General features: G+C 39.7%; 1 protein-coding gene across 1 annotated transcript in view; it reads right to left on the reverse strand.

Annotated features, from left to right (window-relative positions):
* TAFA1 (TAFA chemokine like family member 1) overlaps positions 1 to 17800 on the reverse strand; it is a 494720-nt gene that overhangs the window by 110009 nt on the left and 366911 nt on the right. The window contains exon 3 of the mRNA XM_072785454.1: positions 3577 to 3717. Within this exon, the coding sequence (XP_072641555.1) occupies positions 3577 to 3717 (141 nt within the window). The remainder of the gene's footprint in view (positions 1 to 3576; positions 3718 to 17800) is intronic.

Here is a 17800-nt window from a genome sequence, read left to right on the forward strand (position 1 = left end):
TTTAAATTTATTTATTCATTAGAGACAGAGAGAAAGAGAGAGAGAGAGAGGGTGGGGCAGAGACACAGGCAGAGGGAGAAGCAGGCTCCATGCAGGGAGCCCGACATGGGACTAGATCCCAGGTCTCCAGGATCACGCCCTGGGCTGAAGGCGGCGCTAAACCGCTGAGCCACCTGGGCTGCCCACAATGTGTCTTTCTAAGCATTACCCCCACACTTACTAGTAGGATAGGAAATACACATCAACATTTAGTGAATACTGAATGGTACTCACTTACTTAAAGAGATATTACACAAAACACACTGTACACATGACTTCCTTAATCCCCACCACAAGTAGAAATAATTATCATCTCCATTTCACAGCCAAGGAACAAATTAAAAAGCATATGTGACTTGCCCAAGGTAATTCTATTAGTAACTGGTATAGCCGAGTTCTGTTCATGTCTGTCTAATTGCACAGTTTGTGATCTTGATAACTACACTGGAATTATTAATTTATATCTATGCTTCATTTTTCATTTGCATGTAGAGATTTGGGGCATAAAAACAATTTTGATCATAGCAACATACAGACTTTTCTCACGCATACCAATGGATTCAAGGATTTCGGAAGAGTGGAATGCTATAGAATCTATAAACCATCAACATGACACTGTAGAATACTCTATAATTTATTCACTTTTGTTTGGAAGATAGGGACCCAGAGCCCTGTTGATTGAATCTACTGCACTAAAGGATTCACAGTTTCCAAAGTCAAACAAGCTTGTTCTGAGAGATAGAATATTACCATTATGTGGCTTGACTTCTCATAGAAACTTAGGGCCAAATGCCATTTCCCCCCTCTGCCAGCATAAACTTCGTGTCTTACATCCAAATCCTGAAGGCAGTTCTATTTCTAGATCATTAGAGATAAAAATGAACTGGAAACAAAATGGAGATTCATAATTAACAGTCTCAATGCTTTCTTTGGCAGACAACTTGAGAAACTATCATGGTTTCATAATGTTTATTGGCTTCAAAGGCCAGGAGTTTCTTCTTGCAAGTGAACGAAGTGGCATTTCTAGTCTAACTGCTTGCCTTTCCTGTATTGGAGGTGTCTTACCATGTTGACTGTGATCTAGAACAAAAGAAATAATCATAGTGCAAGTTTGCAACCTCAGCTTTATTGATATTTGGTGTTGGATAATACTTTGTTGTGGGTGTTGTCTTGTGCATTATAGGATATTTAGCAGCATCCCTGGCTTCTACCCACCAGGTGTGAATAACATCCCCCTAAAAAAAAAAAAAAAACAAAACATCCCCCTAATTGCAAGAGACGTCTAGACTAAAAATATCTTGAGATAGTGCCAAATGACCCCTGAAATGTGTTAGTTGAGAATTTACTGGTCATAGTATATCCCCAAATTTGGCCTTTTCACGTTCTTTAAGAAAAAAAAAAAAAAAAGAAAACTTGACCTGACATGGTACACAGGGGCTGCTGTACAAGCTACATGTACAGTTCTCTGGCTATGGTTGTTTGGGCAAAGGTTAACTGTGACTTAAGCTGGGCCAGTTATATTTGGTCTTTTTGGAGAATACATTTAAAATACAGAAAGTGAGTCAAATATATTTGGGCTATATTGTGATGCCATATCAGATCAGAGTTGACATCACAGAAATAAAAGCTTCTCACCTGCCACTAAGTTATGGGGATTCAAAAACTAAAATCTTAGAAGAGGGAGCCAGTCCACATGAAGGAGAATGAGGGCAACAGAGATCAGATATAGTGTGTCCCACGAACAAAGAAAATATGATGGATGCTGCTGAAAGAATTAATGAATCTCCTGAGGTTTCTGGTAACTGGACTTCCCAGGATTCTTCTATTTTCTTAAAAAATTTTTTACTTGGTCTAGCTTGACTGTGTTTCTCTTTCTAACCACCATACTTCCTAATGAAAATATGTAACACAAGCCAATCTAGAAGATGTACTGCTCCATCTGTTTCTAGAGGTAGAATGACGGACTCTAAGCCACGAGATTCAGGTTCTACTTGCTACTGTGTGACTCTGAGCAAGTGATTCACTTGAGTACTGATTTCCTTACTTAAAAACAGAGTCTTGATCTTCTTACTGAAGAATTTGAACATCATCTCATACCTGGCTCTAAAATTATGAACGATAAAGATGGGGAGGGATATTGGTCCTTTTGAAACTTGGATTCACTATTTGAACATATAAAGTTGTTTTATTTATTTATTTATTTATTTATTTATTTATTTATTTAAAGATTTTATTTATTTATTCATGAGAGACGCATAGAGAGAGGCAGAGACACAAGCAGAGGGAGAAGCAGGCTCCATGCAGGGAGCCTGACGTGGGACTCGATCCCGGATCTCCAGGATCACGCCCTGGGCTGAAGGCGGCGCTAAACCACTGAGCCACATGGGCTGCCCATAAAGTTGTTTTAAAGATGGTGGTCAAGACTTGGTATTCTAGTCAGTTACTGTGGGCTTAAGAGCCAGCCAAGCTACAACTTGTCAGTCATGAGACCAATTCCATAACCCTTCTAAGCTGCAGTTTCTTCATATTTAAAATGGGAGGAAAAGTGTATCTGCCTCAATGATCCCTGTCCTCTGGCCTGAAAGACCTTCTAGCTCACTCCCATACTGAATGGGGATGACTTAAATAACCAACAGGATATTGTGGAAACAGTGAAGTGTAACTTCTGAGGCTAGATTATAAAAAAGAAGGTCACTGTGGCTTTTATGTTGTTCTCTTGGATTATTCACTCTGAGGGAAGCCAGATGTCACACTGTGAGGACACAGAACAACTATGGAGATGTCTCCACAGCAAGGAATTGAGTCCACCTGCCAATAGCCACATGAGTGAGCCATCTTGAAACCATCCTCCAGCACCAGTCAAGCCCTTAGATCTTGACTGCCACTGCATGAGAGACCTGGAGCCAGACACACTCAGCTAAGTGGAATTCCTGACCCACAGAAGCGATGAGGTAATGTTCGCTGTTTCAAGCTGCATGGTTGTTGGGGGTAATTCATTACAAAGTAATAGGTAACTGTTATCAGATCGTTGGGAGGAGTAAAAAAAATAATGCATGAAAAGTGTTTAGGACAGTGCTTGGCACTGGACATTGAGAGTGCCTCTGTTAACTTACAAATGTATATGAAGCATCCAGAGCAGTGCCCGCCATAGAGTAAATGCTCATTAAATATGAACTGAATAAATGTTAGGTATTGTTATCCTTAGTACCACTATTTCCATCATCATTATATAAAACCTCAATCCAAAATCACTTCCCAAATGAGCTGGACCCTCAAATTTCTCAACTTGGAAAGCTCTTTTACCTTACTCTTCTCTAGAAAAACATTAAGATAAGTTATGTGTATGTTACAAAACCAGAGAAACAAGATTTCTAACTATGCTGAGGACTGGCATTTGTACAACCTTCTAGCGCTCTGGATGTACTTTGTTCATTATTCTAAACCATATATAGGTGACACAAACAAACAATGAAATCTATCACAGACAGCAAACACCTAGATAAACACCTAAAGAGGGATGTAAAACCAGCTACTTACCATCGACACAGGAAGGTCTGTTTCTTGTCGTTCCAGCCACTTTTCCAGGTAGACAGGAACACTTTACTGTTTGTGACCGCTCCTCAATGCGATTCTTATTACAACATCTGTGTGCGGCTATCACTTCACATGTCCCTCCTTCTGGCAAGAGGGAAAGAAGAGGGACGCTGATTAGAAATAATTCAGTGGCCATTAAGCCCTGTGGGGGTATGTGTGGAGGGGTTGGGGAAAGGGAGAGAAATTATAGAAATAGTTTCTGAGAAGTATAATTACTGTGGGATTCTCTCCCACCCACTCTGTGTAACATCTATTTACACATGTATACAAGACTCTATGCTAGGGTTGCACAGTCCTGGAGAAGACAGGTGTTACAGCGCTATGTTTCAAATGCAACAAAGAACACCAATGAATAGCCCTCAAGAGGCGATGATTCTAGGTTGTATATACTGAGAAGCAGTGAAGCGATGCCATGCCTGGAGCTAACGCAAAATAAAGAGCCTACCTGATTTAAATGCGTTATATTTTGGGAGCTCATTCCTGTGTTATCTTTCCATTTAGACTTCTCTGAGCTCCCTCCTACTAATAGCAAGCAACTGACACTCCAGCGATACAGGACCTACAGTGGCAGGAAAACTGCCCAAAAATTAGCTCTCCCTCCCACTGCCTGCCCACTCTCAAGGAGGCTGAATAAAAAACTCTAAATCGGGAGTCATTTCCCAAATCCAGATCTCATCCAAAAATGATAGAAGGAATTGCTGGAGAAAATAGGTATGTGCTTTAAATGGCATCTCAAATTACAGAGCTAGGCATATGGCTTCACTTAATTGTTACAGGTCAGCCATGCATTCAACATTTATTGGCAACCTAATGTATGTCACTCTCCACTAGTTCTTAACAGGTGCACCGCTGGATCTGTCGAATGTTGGTGAGCATTCAGGTGGCTCTTGCCAGGTTGTAGGACAGTTCTGCAGGGACAAAAAGATACTCCAAGTGACTAGAAACCAGGAATTAACTTTCCCAATATCAAGTTTTATGTTCAGGAAGAATGTATTTTATTTGACAAGAATGGATCCAGAACATTTAGGACTGAGTTGGCATAAATTCAGCAAGCATTTGTCAAGCAACCATTATATATAAGTTACTATGTTATAAATTGTTAGGGACATGTGTTCAGTCCATACATGGTAGGCCCTTAGGAAACACTGGGAAAAAGGTGAGGAGGAAAAGGAAGAGAGGAGACAGGAAAGACCTAAGACCCAGCTCCATCCTATCCTGAGAACCCACAATAGAATGCAGTGATTCTCAAGGCAGGGGTGGGGATGGGCCGATTTTGCTAGTCACCCTCCCCATCTGTGATAGTTGGAAAAGTCTGGAGACATTTTCAGTTGTCATCACTGGTGGAGGGTAGGGGCCACTGGCATCTAGCAAGTGAAGGCCATGGATGCTGCTAAACATCCCACAGTGCAGCAATGGATTGTCTTGTCTAGAATGTCATCTGTGTCCAGGTTGAGACATCCCAGTTTAGTGGGAAAGAAACACAAGAGTCTCTGCTTCAAGGTGGACTAATTCGGCCTCCCCTCAGTGGGAGAGGAGAGCTTGGGCTTTCTAGCCAGCCTGTTTTACCCTGAATCTCAGCTCTGCCACTTACTGAGGACTTTAGTTTCCTCATCTGTAAAATGGGAACAATATTAACACCTGCTTCACAGGAGTTAAAACCAAGACAACACATGTATAGGGGTTAGCACTGAGCCTGACACATACTGGAGAGTCCGCATGTGCTACCTATGATCGTATCTGAGCATGTTGATATATTTCCTTGGGAATGTCACCCTCCTTTCTGCCTCAGTAACTGTGCATATATGGTTTGTCCTAGAATATTCCTTCCTACTTCCCATCCTTCCATCCCCCCACCCACAACTCAAATGAATTCACTCCATTAAGTCTTCTTTGAACTCAATGCAAAGGTCAGTTCCTTTGAGAACATCTCCTTACTTTTACCACTGCTGGTTTTCTTGGCACTCCACACATTTCCTTACACAACTATTTCTACAAGTCTATGACCACAAGCAAGTTGAAAGCTTGGTCAGGGTCAACGTTAGCCTTATTGTCAACAACTGCTGTAGGCACACTATAATTGTTAGTTAAATGAATGAAGAAATAAGTAAATTAACTTAAAATGAACATCATAAGGCAAGTACCAAGTTCTGTAGACATAGGTCGAAGGGGACACCCATTTGTTTCTGAGGAACTCAAAAAGCTTCTTAAGTTGTGAGTTGAAAGGTAGAACTTCAACAGGTCATGATGCAGGAAAACCATTTCACTAACGTGAAAGATTGGGGTATTTTTTAAAACACAACTTTGTAATTAATTATAGAATAGTCTTAGGTTTATAGAATATTTGTGAGGATAGTACTGTGAGTTCCCACATGCCACACCCTATTATTTCCTATTTTTATTCAGCTAATATTAACATCTTATATGAGTATGCTAGGTTTGTTACAATATGCATTATTATTAATTAAAGTCTATGCTATATTCAGATCTTCTTAGTTTGTACCTAATGTCTTTTTGTGTTCCTGGGTACCATCCAGGATCCCATATTACACTTAGTTGTTTTATCTCTTTATGCTTCTCTTGGTTATGATAGTTTCTCAGACATTTTTTCCTTTTTGATGACCTTTGAGAAGCGTTGCTCAGGTTATTTTGTAAAATGTTCCTCAAGAGGGATTTATCTGATGCTTTTCTTATGATTAGACTGAGGTTATGTATTTCTAGAGGAAGACTACAGAGGTAAAGTGCCATTTTCATCACATCATATCATATCAGTACACACTAATAGTGACTTGCCACTATTGAAGTTGACCTTGATCACTTGGCTAAGGTACTGCTCGTCAGATCACCCCACTGTAACATCACTCTCCTCCGTGTTTTTCTCTATGGTCCTCTTTGTTACTGTGTGACAAAGTCACTATGTGCAGCCTACACTTAGGGAGTAGACAGTTATGCTTCACCTCTCTGAGGTTATAACATCTACTAAAATTACTGGGAATTCGTCTGCATGACAGATGTGTCTCCTCCCTCCCATCCACCTTCTATCATTTATATCAGTATGGACGCACAGATGTTTATTTCACACATTGGGTTATAATCCAATACTACATTATTTATTTTGTTGCTTAGAATGGTCTAGCCCTGGCCACTGTGAGCTCTTTCAGTTGGTTTCTGTGTCCTGTCCCCCTGCACTGCCCCCTCCTCACCTTTTTTGAGCACTTCCTTCCTTTCTTACTCTACAAGATGCCCCAGGCTCATCCTGAATATTTCCTACCCCAGTCCTAGAACCAGATTTCTCTAAGAAGCTGGTCAGGGCATTTAAAAAAATATGCTCAAAAAAAAATATGCTCTAGTAGATGGAACTAAAGACCTGAAATGGGATTCAACTGGAGAAAGCTTCCTTCTCCAGAAAGAGTACTCAGTGTGATTCTGTTTCAGTAAGGCACTAATAGGGATTTTGAAGCCAAGAACTGACAGGAACTAGATATGGTTCAGAAGTGACCACCCTGGCCACTCTGTTAGGGAGGGGTTGGAGAAGTGCAAGCTGGAAAATCAGAAGAAACAACGCAAAATTATGAGCAGGAAGTAAGGGGCCTGACCTTGGATCATGGGAAGAGTATTACATTGTTGCCTTTATTGGGATTAGAGTTAGTGAAATAATAGGGCTAATCACATTATTCTCCTCAACCCAGATACTGGCAATCAGGTTGCTTTAACTTAAAATTGTCATCTCCGACTACCCTTAGTCAATTCAGTTAATTGCTGGTTTTATACTTCATGAAAATACCACCAATTCTAAAGTTACCACTTGGCTTTAATACAAGACTAGAGCAACATTTATGAGTGAAAATGGCACAAGCTATGGAAAATCTTCTAGGATACATCTTGAGTCTCATTTGATTTACAGTTACATCAATGACAGATGTGCCAGTCATCCAAATTATTGCTCTGAGTTAAATAATGTGGACAATGAGGTGGCCACTGGAGGCCCAAAGCCATTCTCTCCTAGCATCCTTGTAGATGAGCCAAAGCAACTGCTCTGTGTCAGCTCAGTGCTCACTGACATTTACTGAACTTCGATTGGATGCTGGGCACAGTACATGGCACTTTACCTACATTATTTATAAACCTCTCAGCAACTGTAAAGGCTTTTGTCCCCACTTTACAGATGAAAAGCTGAGATTCAGAGAGATTGAATAACATTCCCCAAATTACACAAGTGTGAATTAGTCTGCTGGACTCCAGAGCTTTGCTTTTGTGCATCTTGCCACAAGTAGTCATTCTTTATTGATGAAGAACTTCCAAGAGGAAGTCAACACTTTACTACAAAGATTATCAGAGTTAAATATCCAACTCACACTTCTTCCCCCAATTACATTCTGACCCCATTTGCTACCACCTTTCCTTCCATTGCTCTGCTCTAGGGACACTGGTCTCCTTCTAAGCTATTTCCTGAACATGGCAGGTGTGGTCCCTCTTGAGGGTTACTCTAAAACCAGAAGGTTGCTCTAAATATGAGGCTTCTCTGGCCTTCTTGACAAGTTAAAGTATGCCCTACATGGAATATGGCAAATCTCTGGCTCCCTCCCTCGCTTCCTCTACATCTTTGCCCCAGATATCATTTTTTTCAGCCTCACCTGACTACCCTATTTAAATCATAATTCTCTTAGAAAGCTTTAATGATCTCCCTTATTTTGCTCCATGTCCTTGCCTGTGTCACCTGCAGAATATTTGTAATTTTATTTTATTTTTTTTAAATTTTTATTTATTTATGATAGTCACACAGAGAGAGAGAGAGAGAGAGGCAGAGACACAGGTAGAGGGAGAAGCAGGCTCCATGCACTGGGAACCCGATGTGGGATTCGATCCCGGGTCTTCAGGATCACGCCCTGGGCCAAAGGCAGGCGCCAAACTGCTGCGCCACCCAGGGATCCCGAATATTTGTAATTTTCAATTACTACATGTAATTTATTTATTATCTTATTGTTTTTATGTGCCCTCTCCCCCCAATATAACCTCCTCAAGGACAGATATTGTTTATTTATTAAACACCGTCTGGCATAATATTATTAGTATTTGATAAGGGTTTAGCAAGTGACACAGCTATATTACTAGTGGTAATAACTCTAGTAATACAGGAGTTAGCCATTTCTTGACTACTTACTATGTTCCTGGCACCATGATAGATACATTATAAACTTTTAATTCATTTTATGGCTACTAAAGCCCAATGAAATTATGATTATTCCCATTTTACAGGGAAGGGAACTGAGATCGAGATTAGTAAAAAGCTAGCCTATGTGTTAAGAACCCAGGTACCTATTCTTTGGCAGCATGTGGACCAGAGGCCAGATCTTCTGATCCCATACACAGTGCTCTTTCCCCAGTCCCATCCTGGCATATATGTTGAAATTTCTCTGAAAAAGGGAGGATAACTCAGTGACTGGAAATTGACAAGTACTCCATTTTCATTCATACTGTGTGTGTAAAGTCAGTGACCCCAGACCAGGTCTTCCATGGGCTCATGGATTTGCACACAGGAAGCCAGAGAAACGTTGCTCTAAATAACAACCTCATTTGGTCTTGACAGGTTCAGCTACAGCTTCATTTTATACCAACTGCTTAGGTATGTCAATGTGGAATATGCAAGTAGGTCCTGGAACCCAGAGGACCCTAAAATTTAGAATGCCTGATTGGACCAAATCTGAATCCAAAAGTTTATATTTGTGACTGACCTAGCCATAGACAACCAGAGCAAGTTAATCTGGTCCCTGACTTGTACTGATGAAATAAAAATATTAGGTCATTGACAGGAAATAGCTCAGTTCTCTTATAACAACAGGGAGAGAATTTTTCAAGATGTTCTGGAACTATAGTCCTAATTATCTATTGTCTTTGTTAGCTGGTTGCTTGAAAAAGGGGACTGAAAACTAAAACATTCCCCAGCTTTGTCCTGCTGATGAAAGGGAAGGGTAAGTTTTGTCATAACCATTCCTAGAAACTAGAAAATTGTTCCTTCAAATTTTTTTATCTGCATTTTAAATATTACCTAGTGAACTGTCCTTTCAAACCTAACTGCCAAGGTTATTGCAAAAGCATAATGATAATATTTGTCATGTAAATGTCTTTCAGACTTTGCTTTGGCGCCAGTACCAATCCAGTCCTAAATTTTATCTCAATCCAAGTCAAAATGATTTCAAGATGAGCTATGGCCTCTCAAAGCAGTCATTTAAGTGCTGAGAAAATTGAGCTTCCCTTTTTTTGCTTATGGATTATCTGGAAAATAGCTTCTTTTCTGGACTTCACCCAGCATCTGTAGTAAGTAAGGCAAGTAATATGGTGAGGTGACCTATTAGCTAAAGGTGAAGAGTGTGGCATAAAGAACAGGCCAGTATAAATGTTGTCTGTACTACTCAGATTTTCCAGATTATTGCTCATATCATTATTTGACTTTGTCTATGGGAAACATCTGAGGTAAAATATAAGAAATTAGACTCATATCCTAAATCTCATTTTATAAGAGGTCTCATTGTTCTTTTAGAGTAGAAGGTAAATGCAGTAATTACCCAACTAACATAGGTCAGTCTAAAAATGTGGGATCCCTGGGTGGTGCAGTGGTTTGGCGCCTGCCTTTGGCCCAGGGCGCGATCCTGGAGACCCGGGATCGAATCCCACATCGGGCTCCCGGTGCATGGAGCCTGCTTCTCCCTCTGCCTGTGTCTCTGCCTCTCTCTCTCTCTCTCTGTGTGGCTATCATAAAAAAAAAAAAAATGTTATATATGTTAGATGAACATCAATTTCTCAGTCCCCCTCTACCATAAATTTTCTAGATGGTGGCCTTGCTTCTCACTCCCTTTTGTCTATGTTCACCCTAGTGGCAACAGCAAAGTCCCCTGCAGGGAACCTCCATGGAACAGCTCTCTACTTTCTTTCCTGCTTTTTCTCTTGTGTTTGTCAGACCTCTGAGCACATTATCAAAACCTATTTTTAACAGGAAGAGAAAGTTTCTAATATCCAAAAAAGGGGGGAAAGACAGCATTTCAAGATTATTTCTGGCAGCAGCAACTCTCTCTGAGCTGGAGTAGTAAAAAAAAAAAAAGCCAAGCCCAATATGCTCCAAGCAATGATCCCTCCTTCTCAGCTCAATACATCACTGTCTTGCCCTGCACAAGTGAGGAAACACAGAGATGAATTGCTAAGGGTAATGTTTCTCTTAAAAAGAGTCCCCATTGATGACAATTATATGTCAAGATAGAAAGAGATGATGAGGTTAGAAATAACTGGCAAGCAGATGGCTAAAAACTTGAAGGTTGGCATCATAAAAACCCTGCTTGCTCCCCAAATGGTCATCTAATAGAGCTCATACCAAGCCACTGGATTGCTCTGGGCTACAAACTGGGTCAGCCATTTAAGAATGGGCACTTATGGGAAACTGCTAATGTCCGATCCTTTTTGTCTGCCAAGGAATTTGACATTCAGTCATATAGTTTCGTGTTGATGGCTTCATGTCAATGCTGAAGCATAGCCAAACAATTCAAAATTATCACAACACCAGGTTTTCTGGGAAAGGAAATGCTAGGGGAGAGTATAAAGTTGGAATAGAAGAGAATAATCTTAAAAATAAAAAGGGAGAGGATAGAAGTCTAAACCCTATACTTTATTTTTATTTTATTTATTTATTTTTGATCCCTGTACTCATCTTTCAGGTCTTCCTTAGGTGTCCTTGAACTATACTGGCAGTTAGATTCCCCTGCTATGTGATTCCACAATCTCACATTCTCCCACAATAATATTCACAATGTATTATTTTGACATTTTCAAATAATGTCTTGCTTTTCCTGTAAAGGGTAAAGGCAGTAATTTTTCTTTTTATTATCACTCTATTCCTAGTGCTCAGCTTTGAATCTGATTTATGTTTGGTCTGTAAATATTTGTTGAATGAACCTTTCCCAAAGACTAGCTTTGGATTCCCATGGTATGATCTCTTTGCAAGCCAAACCTCTCTTTTGCAGTGCATCTCCCAATAGCAATGTTTGTCTATCCTGTTGGGCTGGACACTTTCTGATAGCAGGGACCACATCTTGTTTATTTCTTTATCCCTAGTGCCTGGCATAAGGGTAGGAATTGACACATTTGCTAAATGACTGAATGATCAAAGGAAGGAAAGAAGGAAGGAAGGAATCAGAGGAAGAAAGAAGTAAAGAAAGAAGTGAGGGGGAGAAAGACGAGTTAACAAAGAGGAAATAAAAGAAGGGAAAAGAAGAAAGTTGGAAAATAAAATAGTCCTCTTTGGGGGAACTTTTCCTATTCAAATATTCATATGTGCTCTTTTAAGAAAACGAACTTGAAAGATAGATGTAGCTTTTGCCAAAAAGTGACCTTCTAATACACCTTCTAGAAAAATTGTCTTGGAACTTTGGTTTGGGGTAGAGCCAAAATGTACAAAGGCAAGTTTTTTATTTTGTGTGAAATGACTAGAACATGAAATAGCAATTAAGAGTAATCATAAGGAAACTTCAGTCCTTATTAATAGTTAAGCCAGGATATATCTGCTTATAGTTGAGGGCAACTTTTAGAGGAAATGAATAAAACGTAATCAAGGAATGTTAAGACTGACATCATTATTTGGATCCTTCCATATTCACTTCAGGGCAAATGGTCCCTTTCTTTAAAAGCTGTTATGTCTAAGACAAAGTACAGTTGTTGTTGTTGTTGTTTTTTTAATTCACTCCCATAGGATGTCTTGATCAAGGCCTTATAAATAGTTCTTTTGGAATGTATTGTAGTAGATGTCAGAAATGCATATTTAAGACTGTTAAAAATGCTTTATTGACCCAGTAGACTGGAAGGAAGCTCCAAGCGTCTCGGTCTGTAAATCACTGACAAGAGAGACACTAATGGATCCTTAAGCATGTTTTGGTCAAGGAGGACAAAATGTATACTTGAATTGTTTATGCTTCAGATTAAACAAATTACCATCTCCTCCTTCCTAGGGCTCTGGGGTATGTAGAAGACAGATGAATGTAGGAAAAAAGAACAAATTCTGGGCTGGGCATCCCTGTTTGAGGCAATATAGCATAATGAATAAGATCACAGATTCTAGAGTTAGGCTGCCAAGATTCAAGTTCTGGATCTGTTGCTTCTGATCATTTTTCATGCTGTGCCTCAAGGTTCTCATCTATAAAATGTGGATAATAAAATAGCATTAATTTCAGTTGTTCAGAGGATGAAAAGAGTTTAAGAATTAAGTAAGTATAGGCAGTTTTAATAATATCTCGTTCAGTGTAAGCTCTGAAAGGCATTCTGCTGTTAGTAATACTTTTGGAATTAGAATTATTATGGAGAAAAAATGATCCTTTCCATTTTTCCCTCATTTCACTAACATGGACCATTCCTCACACCTATATCCCTACTCTCAGTCCAGGCCAATGACTGGAAACATTTAAGCCCCCATTCCCCTAGAACAAGATTGCTAAAAGTAACATATTACCACAATAAACATATCACCTGTCCCCCAGACTTCTTTTTTTTTTTTTTAAGGAAGAAAATGGCTTACACATTGGATACGCTGAAACTCTACTGTAGAAATCACTTTTAAAAACTGCTCTAACAACATGCAAATAAATTTTCCCCAAAGATAACACCAATAAGCTCATAAGAACACCTTTGATTCTTTAGTATTCTTTAAATACTATAGAACTTTGACTCTTTTCCAACAAGGATGACTCGGATAGCATTAGGGAGGATAACCCAAGTGATGGTTTGGATATCAAATGATCTGGAATAAATAAGTTGTATTCTACTATTTTGATGAAGGCAAGGGTTAGAATGAAATGAAGCTTTTAGAGGAATAGCTATTCCATTTTCCCCCTCTAATGTACAAAGTTCTTCACCTAAATCCCACTTGGATCTCCCCCAACTTTTTGCCTAAACCAAAATCACTGGTCCAGCTGGGTGATAAGTTATCAGGATTTCCTTCTCCATTGCAAGCCTTCCAGGCTGCGAATGATACAAAAACAATTTTTATCAAAGAGGCAGGCAATCCTATTTTACATCAGCAATTTCTCTGGCTATGGTAATTTCCCTAAAATTACATGAAACACTGACCTTAAAGGTTGAATATGATAATTTTGAAATTATATTTCACATAACTTAATTTGGGTTACTGGTTGGGTGACTAGAAAAAGTTGTTATTTATAAACTCTGGTCCCTCATAAGGAAAATGCCCAACTCTACAAGACTTTAGGAGAATTAGAAAATTGTGTGTTAATACACCAAATAGCACACAGTAGGCATACTATAAATAAAAGCTAACTTTCTTATGATTAACATAAAAAATTAAACCCCATTTTAAAGATGATACTAGGGATGCCTGGGTGGCTTACTGGTTGATCTGCCTTTGGCTCAGGGCATGATCCCAGAGTCTTGGGATTAAGTCCCGCACCATGCCCACCATGGGGAACCGGCTTCTTCCTCTGCTTATGTTTCTGCCTCTCTGGGCCTCTCATGGACAAATAAATAAAATATTTTTTAAAAGTTTTTTTAAAAAAATAAAGACAACTTCTAGCATGATTTTTTTTTTCTTTTTTAAAAAATATTTTATTTTTTTATTTATTCTTGAGAGATAGAGAGAGAGAGTGTGTGAGAGAGAGAGAGGCAGAGACACAGGCAGGGGGAGAAGCAGGCTTCATGCAGGGAGCCCGACTGGGACTCGATCTTGGGTCTCCAGGATCAGGCCCTGAGCCAAAGGCAGGCGCTAAACCGCTGAGTCACCAGGGCTGCCCCACTCGCATGGATTTTGATAGAAAGATAGAATTGTGAAAGGCTGAAAGATGGAAGAATTTACCTTTCAGTCTCCAGGACCTCCTGTCAAAGGTCTGGACCATTCATGCAATGGTGGGTCTAATGTGCTCTCTTTATTGAATCCCTGCCTATCTGCTCCTATGTCTTTACTCATTTTTCTCTGTTTCTTTACAGCATTTATTTAATGGCATACAAGCAGAAATACTCTCTGGGATGGAAGTCCAATAACAATTATAAACTTGTTTTATTCTCTTAAAATGAGATTCTCCTATTATCCTTTGCAGGTGAGTATAATGGATGTTAATAGAAACATAACACTATTAGGAAAACAAAATAATTCCTCCGTTAGGAAAACATAAAAGTACAGCCAACCGAATAAAGCAGGCAATGTGATGACTCCAAATCCATCACCTCTAAACCATAACTGTTCTTTGACATTTTTTCCTCAAGCTAAACAACAACAACGAAAATGCCCTTGGAACAACATTTCTGACTTGGCTGAGAAACAAAGACAAGAAGACTAAGATACACTTTGAGATAATCAAGGAAAAAAGTGGCCATAAAATACTCTCCTTTGAAAGAAGCATTCTCACTTTAGGGTCTGATGCCCACCAGTAGGTCGTCCTGCTGAGTCAGGAACTGATCTTAAATTGCAGGCTCTTCCTTCGGTATCTGCAGGCAAACCACATGAACATCCATATCCATCCGCGAGCTAATTACTCCCAAATTCCTAATTGAACTGTTAAGCATTATGGAAATCTGTTCTACAAACATTAAAATTAGCATTTTGCATCTACCAATTTTTATAATTAAGGGTTTTGTCAGGAAGTGGTCTCTAGAGTAGCAAGAGGTGGGATTTCTGTGAGTCCCAGAGGGTTCACGTGTGGTACCATGGTTAAGAGTACAAAGTTCAGGTTGGATTTTGGAGCTCTGTTGACTGAGCTGTAATACCGCCTTTCTCTCTTTATTAGCTGTATTTACCTCAGGAAAATCATTTAAGCTTTTCATTCTAGTTTTATCACCTGTAAAATGGGGAAGGTAATAGTACAGTCAGGATGAGCTTGTGAGGCTCTATGAGAGAACACTGGCAAAGCACTTAGAACAGTGCCTGAAGTATAAGAATAATGCAATTTCCTGCTATTAATATTCTTGCTATTATTAGTTTTAGCCGTGGCACCCATCAGAACTGCTAATTGACTGTCTCTGGCTCTCTTCTTCCTGGGCTTACTGGTATTCTTGGTCCCGTTGTGGGAGGTGGGGCCGTGCGACTATTTCTGTGTTCCTGAAGTGACTTATCACTTCCATGTGGAGTTTTTAATTCTCTATGCTAGGTTCTCCCAGGCTCTCTTCCTGCTGGTGTGACAACCCAGAAATATTTTAGAGAGGGGTTGGCAAACTTTCCCTAAAAAGGTTCAGATAGTAAATATTTTTGGCTTTATGGGCCATCTGGTCCCTGTGGTTAACTACCAAACTCTGCAATTTTATTCCAAAAGTAGCCATGAACAATACTTAGACAAGTGAGTGTGGCTGTCTGCTAATAAAATTTCACTTATAGAAACTGAAACTTGAGTTTCAGGTCATTATTATGTGTCCCAAAATATTCTTTTAGGGTTTTTAAAAGGCATTTAAAAAGGTAAAGGCCATTCTTAGCTCATTGGTGGTACAAATAGATGGTGGGCCAGATAGGACCTCTGGACCACAGTTTGTCCACCCATATTCCCTTGTTTTAGATGGTGGCTGCTCCAGCAATTCTAATTGTGAGGGACTTCGGGAAACACAGCTCCACTGTTAAGCCACAATAGGCATGTTGCCCGTTCAAGAAATAAAATTGTCTTAAGCCAACAAGATTTGAGGGTGATTTGTTGGTCAATCTGTTTGCTAGCCTAATCTACCTAATAAATTATTCTTCCAGATGATTAAAGTAAAAGAAGATTTTGCCCCCATAAAAGTGTTTAAATAACTTCCATAAATATGTTTAATAGTAACGAGGATGGCAGTATCTCTAAGGCTTTCATCTGTGAAATACAGTCTTTCAAATCTGTGCCTTCCTTGGAGAACTAGGACGAGATATAGCTGCTTAAGCCTCCTCCATGCATAAACCTCATCTGAGCCAAGAATCTGAGCCCTGTCATCTTTATATTTTATTGGGTTAGCTGAGAGGTAATAATACAAGGATATATTTATTTATATCATGAGATTGTGTCTCACATTCACAGCCAGAGAGAGCAGAAAACACACATTTAGGGGCAAAGAAGACAAACAGAAACTCTGATTTGTGTTACACATTGTAGAAGTCATTAACTATGATTCAGGTAGAAAAACTTACTACTTCTCTTTTTGACAGTGATGACAATTTAATAGTATTTGACTCTACCAAGTTACATACAGCGTCCAGAGGCACTGAAAGGGACTGTTTATCAAGATGATAAACAAGGTTTCATTTTGTCCCTGGCTGTGTGGATGTGATCAGAAGTCTAAGGCCATCCGAAGACCACTTAGTCTGGCCACTGGGCACACGTTAACCTACTTGGGACCATCTGCACTTGAAACAAGCTTCACTTAGCGTACCTTCTCTAAGCAGGTTAGTGCACTAAGGGAGGTATGAACGCATGAGCAGTGGGGCATGCAGTATAGACCTGAGGGCTGAGGGAAGGGTGTTACTCCTACTAAACACCCACTCTCTGGGAATTTCATTCTTAAGAGATTTCAAACCACAGAGTGAGCGAGCTTTGGCTTCTGGGTTGGGTAAAGCAGGTTTCCACATGTCAGCAGTGTAGAACGAGTTTGTATGAGTAGTTATAATTAACATTTAGAAAATAAGTGTTTTTCTTAGTGTTACTACTACTATTTTTGACAGCTGAGGCAGTCATTAAAGCCATAAGTCATTTCTCCTCTGTGGTAGGGCCCTGTTCTTTCTGCCTGCCCAGCAAACATTCCCACCTCTACTGGTGAATGTTTCCTGGTTTTCCATGAGAAGTCAATGGTCTTCTTCCCCATTGCCAGATCATGGAGTTTTGGGGATGCTGGTTCTATCTCCACTTCAGGAAAAGGCACGAGATTTAGGCAACGTGTATCATGTGTTCTCTAGAGACTGAAGGATTGCTATAAGGGCTGGTACCTGGCCTAAGCCATATACAATGAGAGCCAAATGCAAAACATTTATTCTTGGAAAGTAATTTTTTTTTTTCTACAGCAGTTTCTGATAAAACAATATAAATCAGGAGCTTGCCACTAGTATCATGATAGAAAGGCCTCAAATGAATGGAGCCAACACAGAGGGAAGCCAAGTGGAAAACTGCAGTGTTCCTGACACCATTGGTGGTGATATTTGATGCAACTGTGCCTGAAGGTGAAGCCGAACTTTAGTCAG

The sequence above is a fragment of the Canis lupus genome, chromosome 19, assembly GCF_048164855.1.
Source record: "Canis lupus baileyi chromosome 19, mCanLup2.hap1, whole genome shotgun sequence".
NCBI classification, from domain to species: domain Eukaryota; kingdom Metazoa; phylum Chordata; class Mammalia; order Carnivora; family Canidae; genus Canis; species Canis lupus.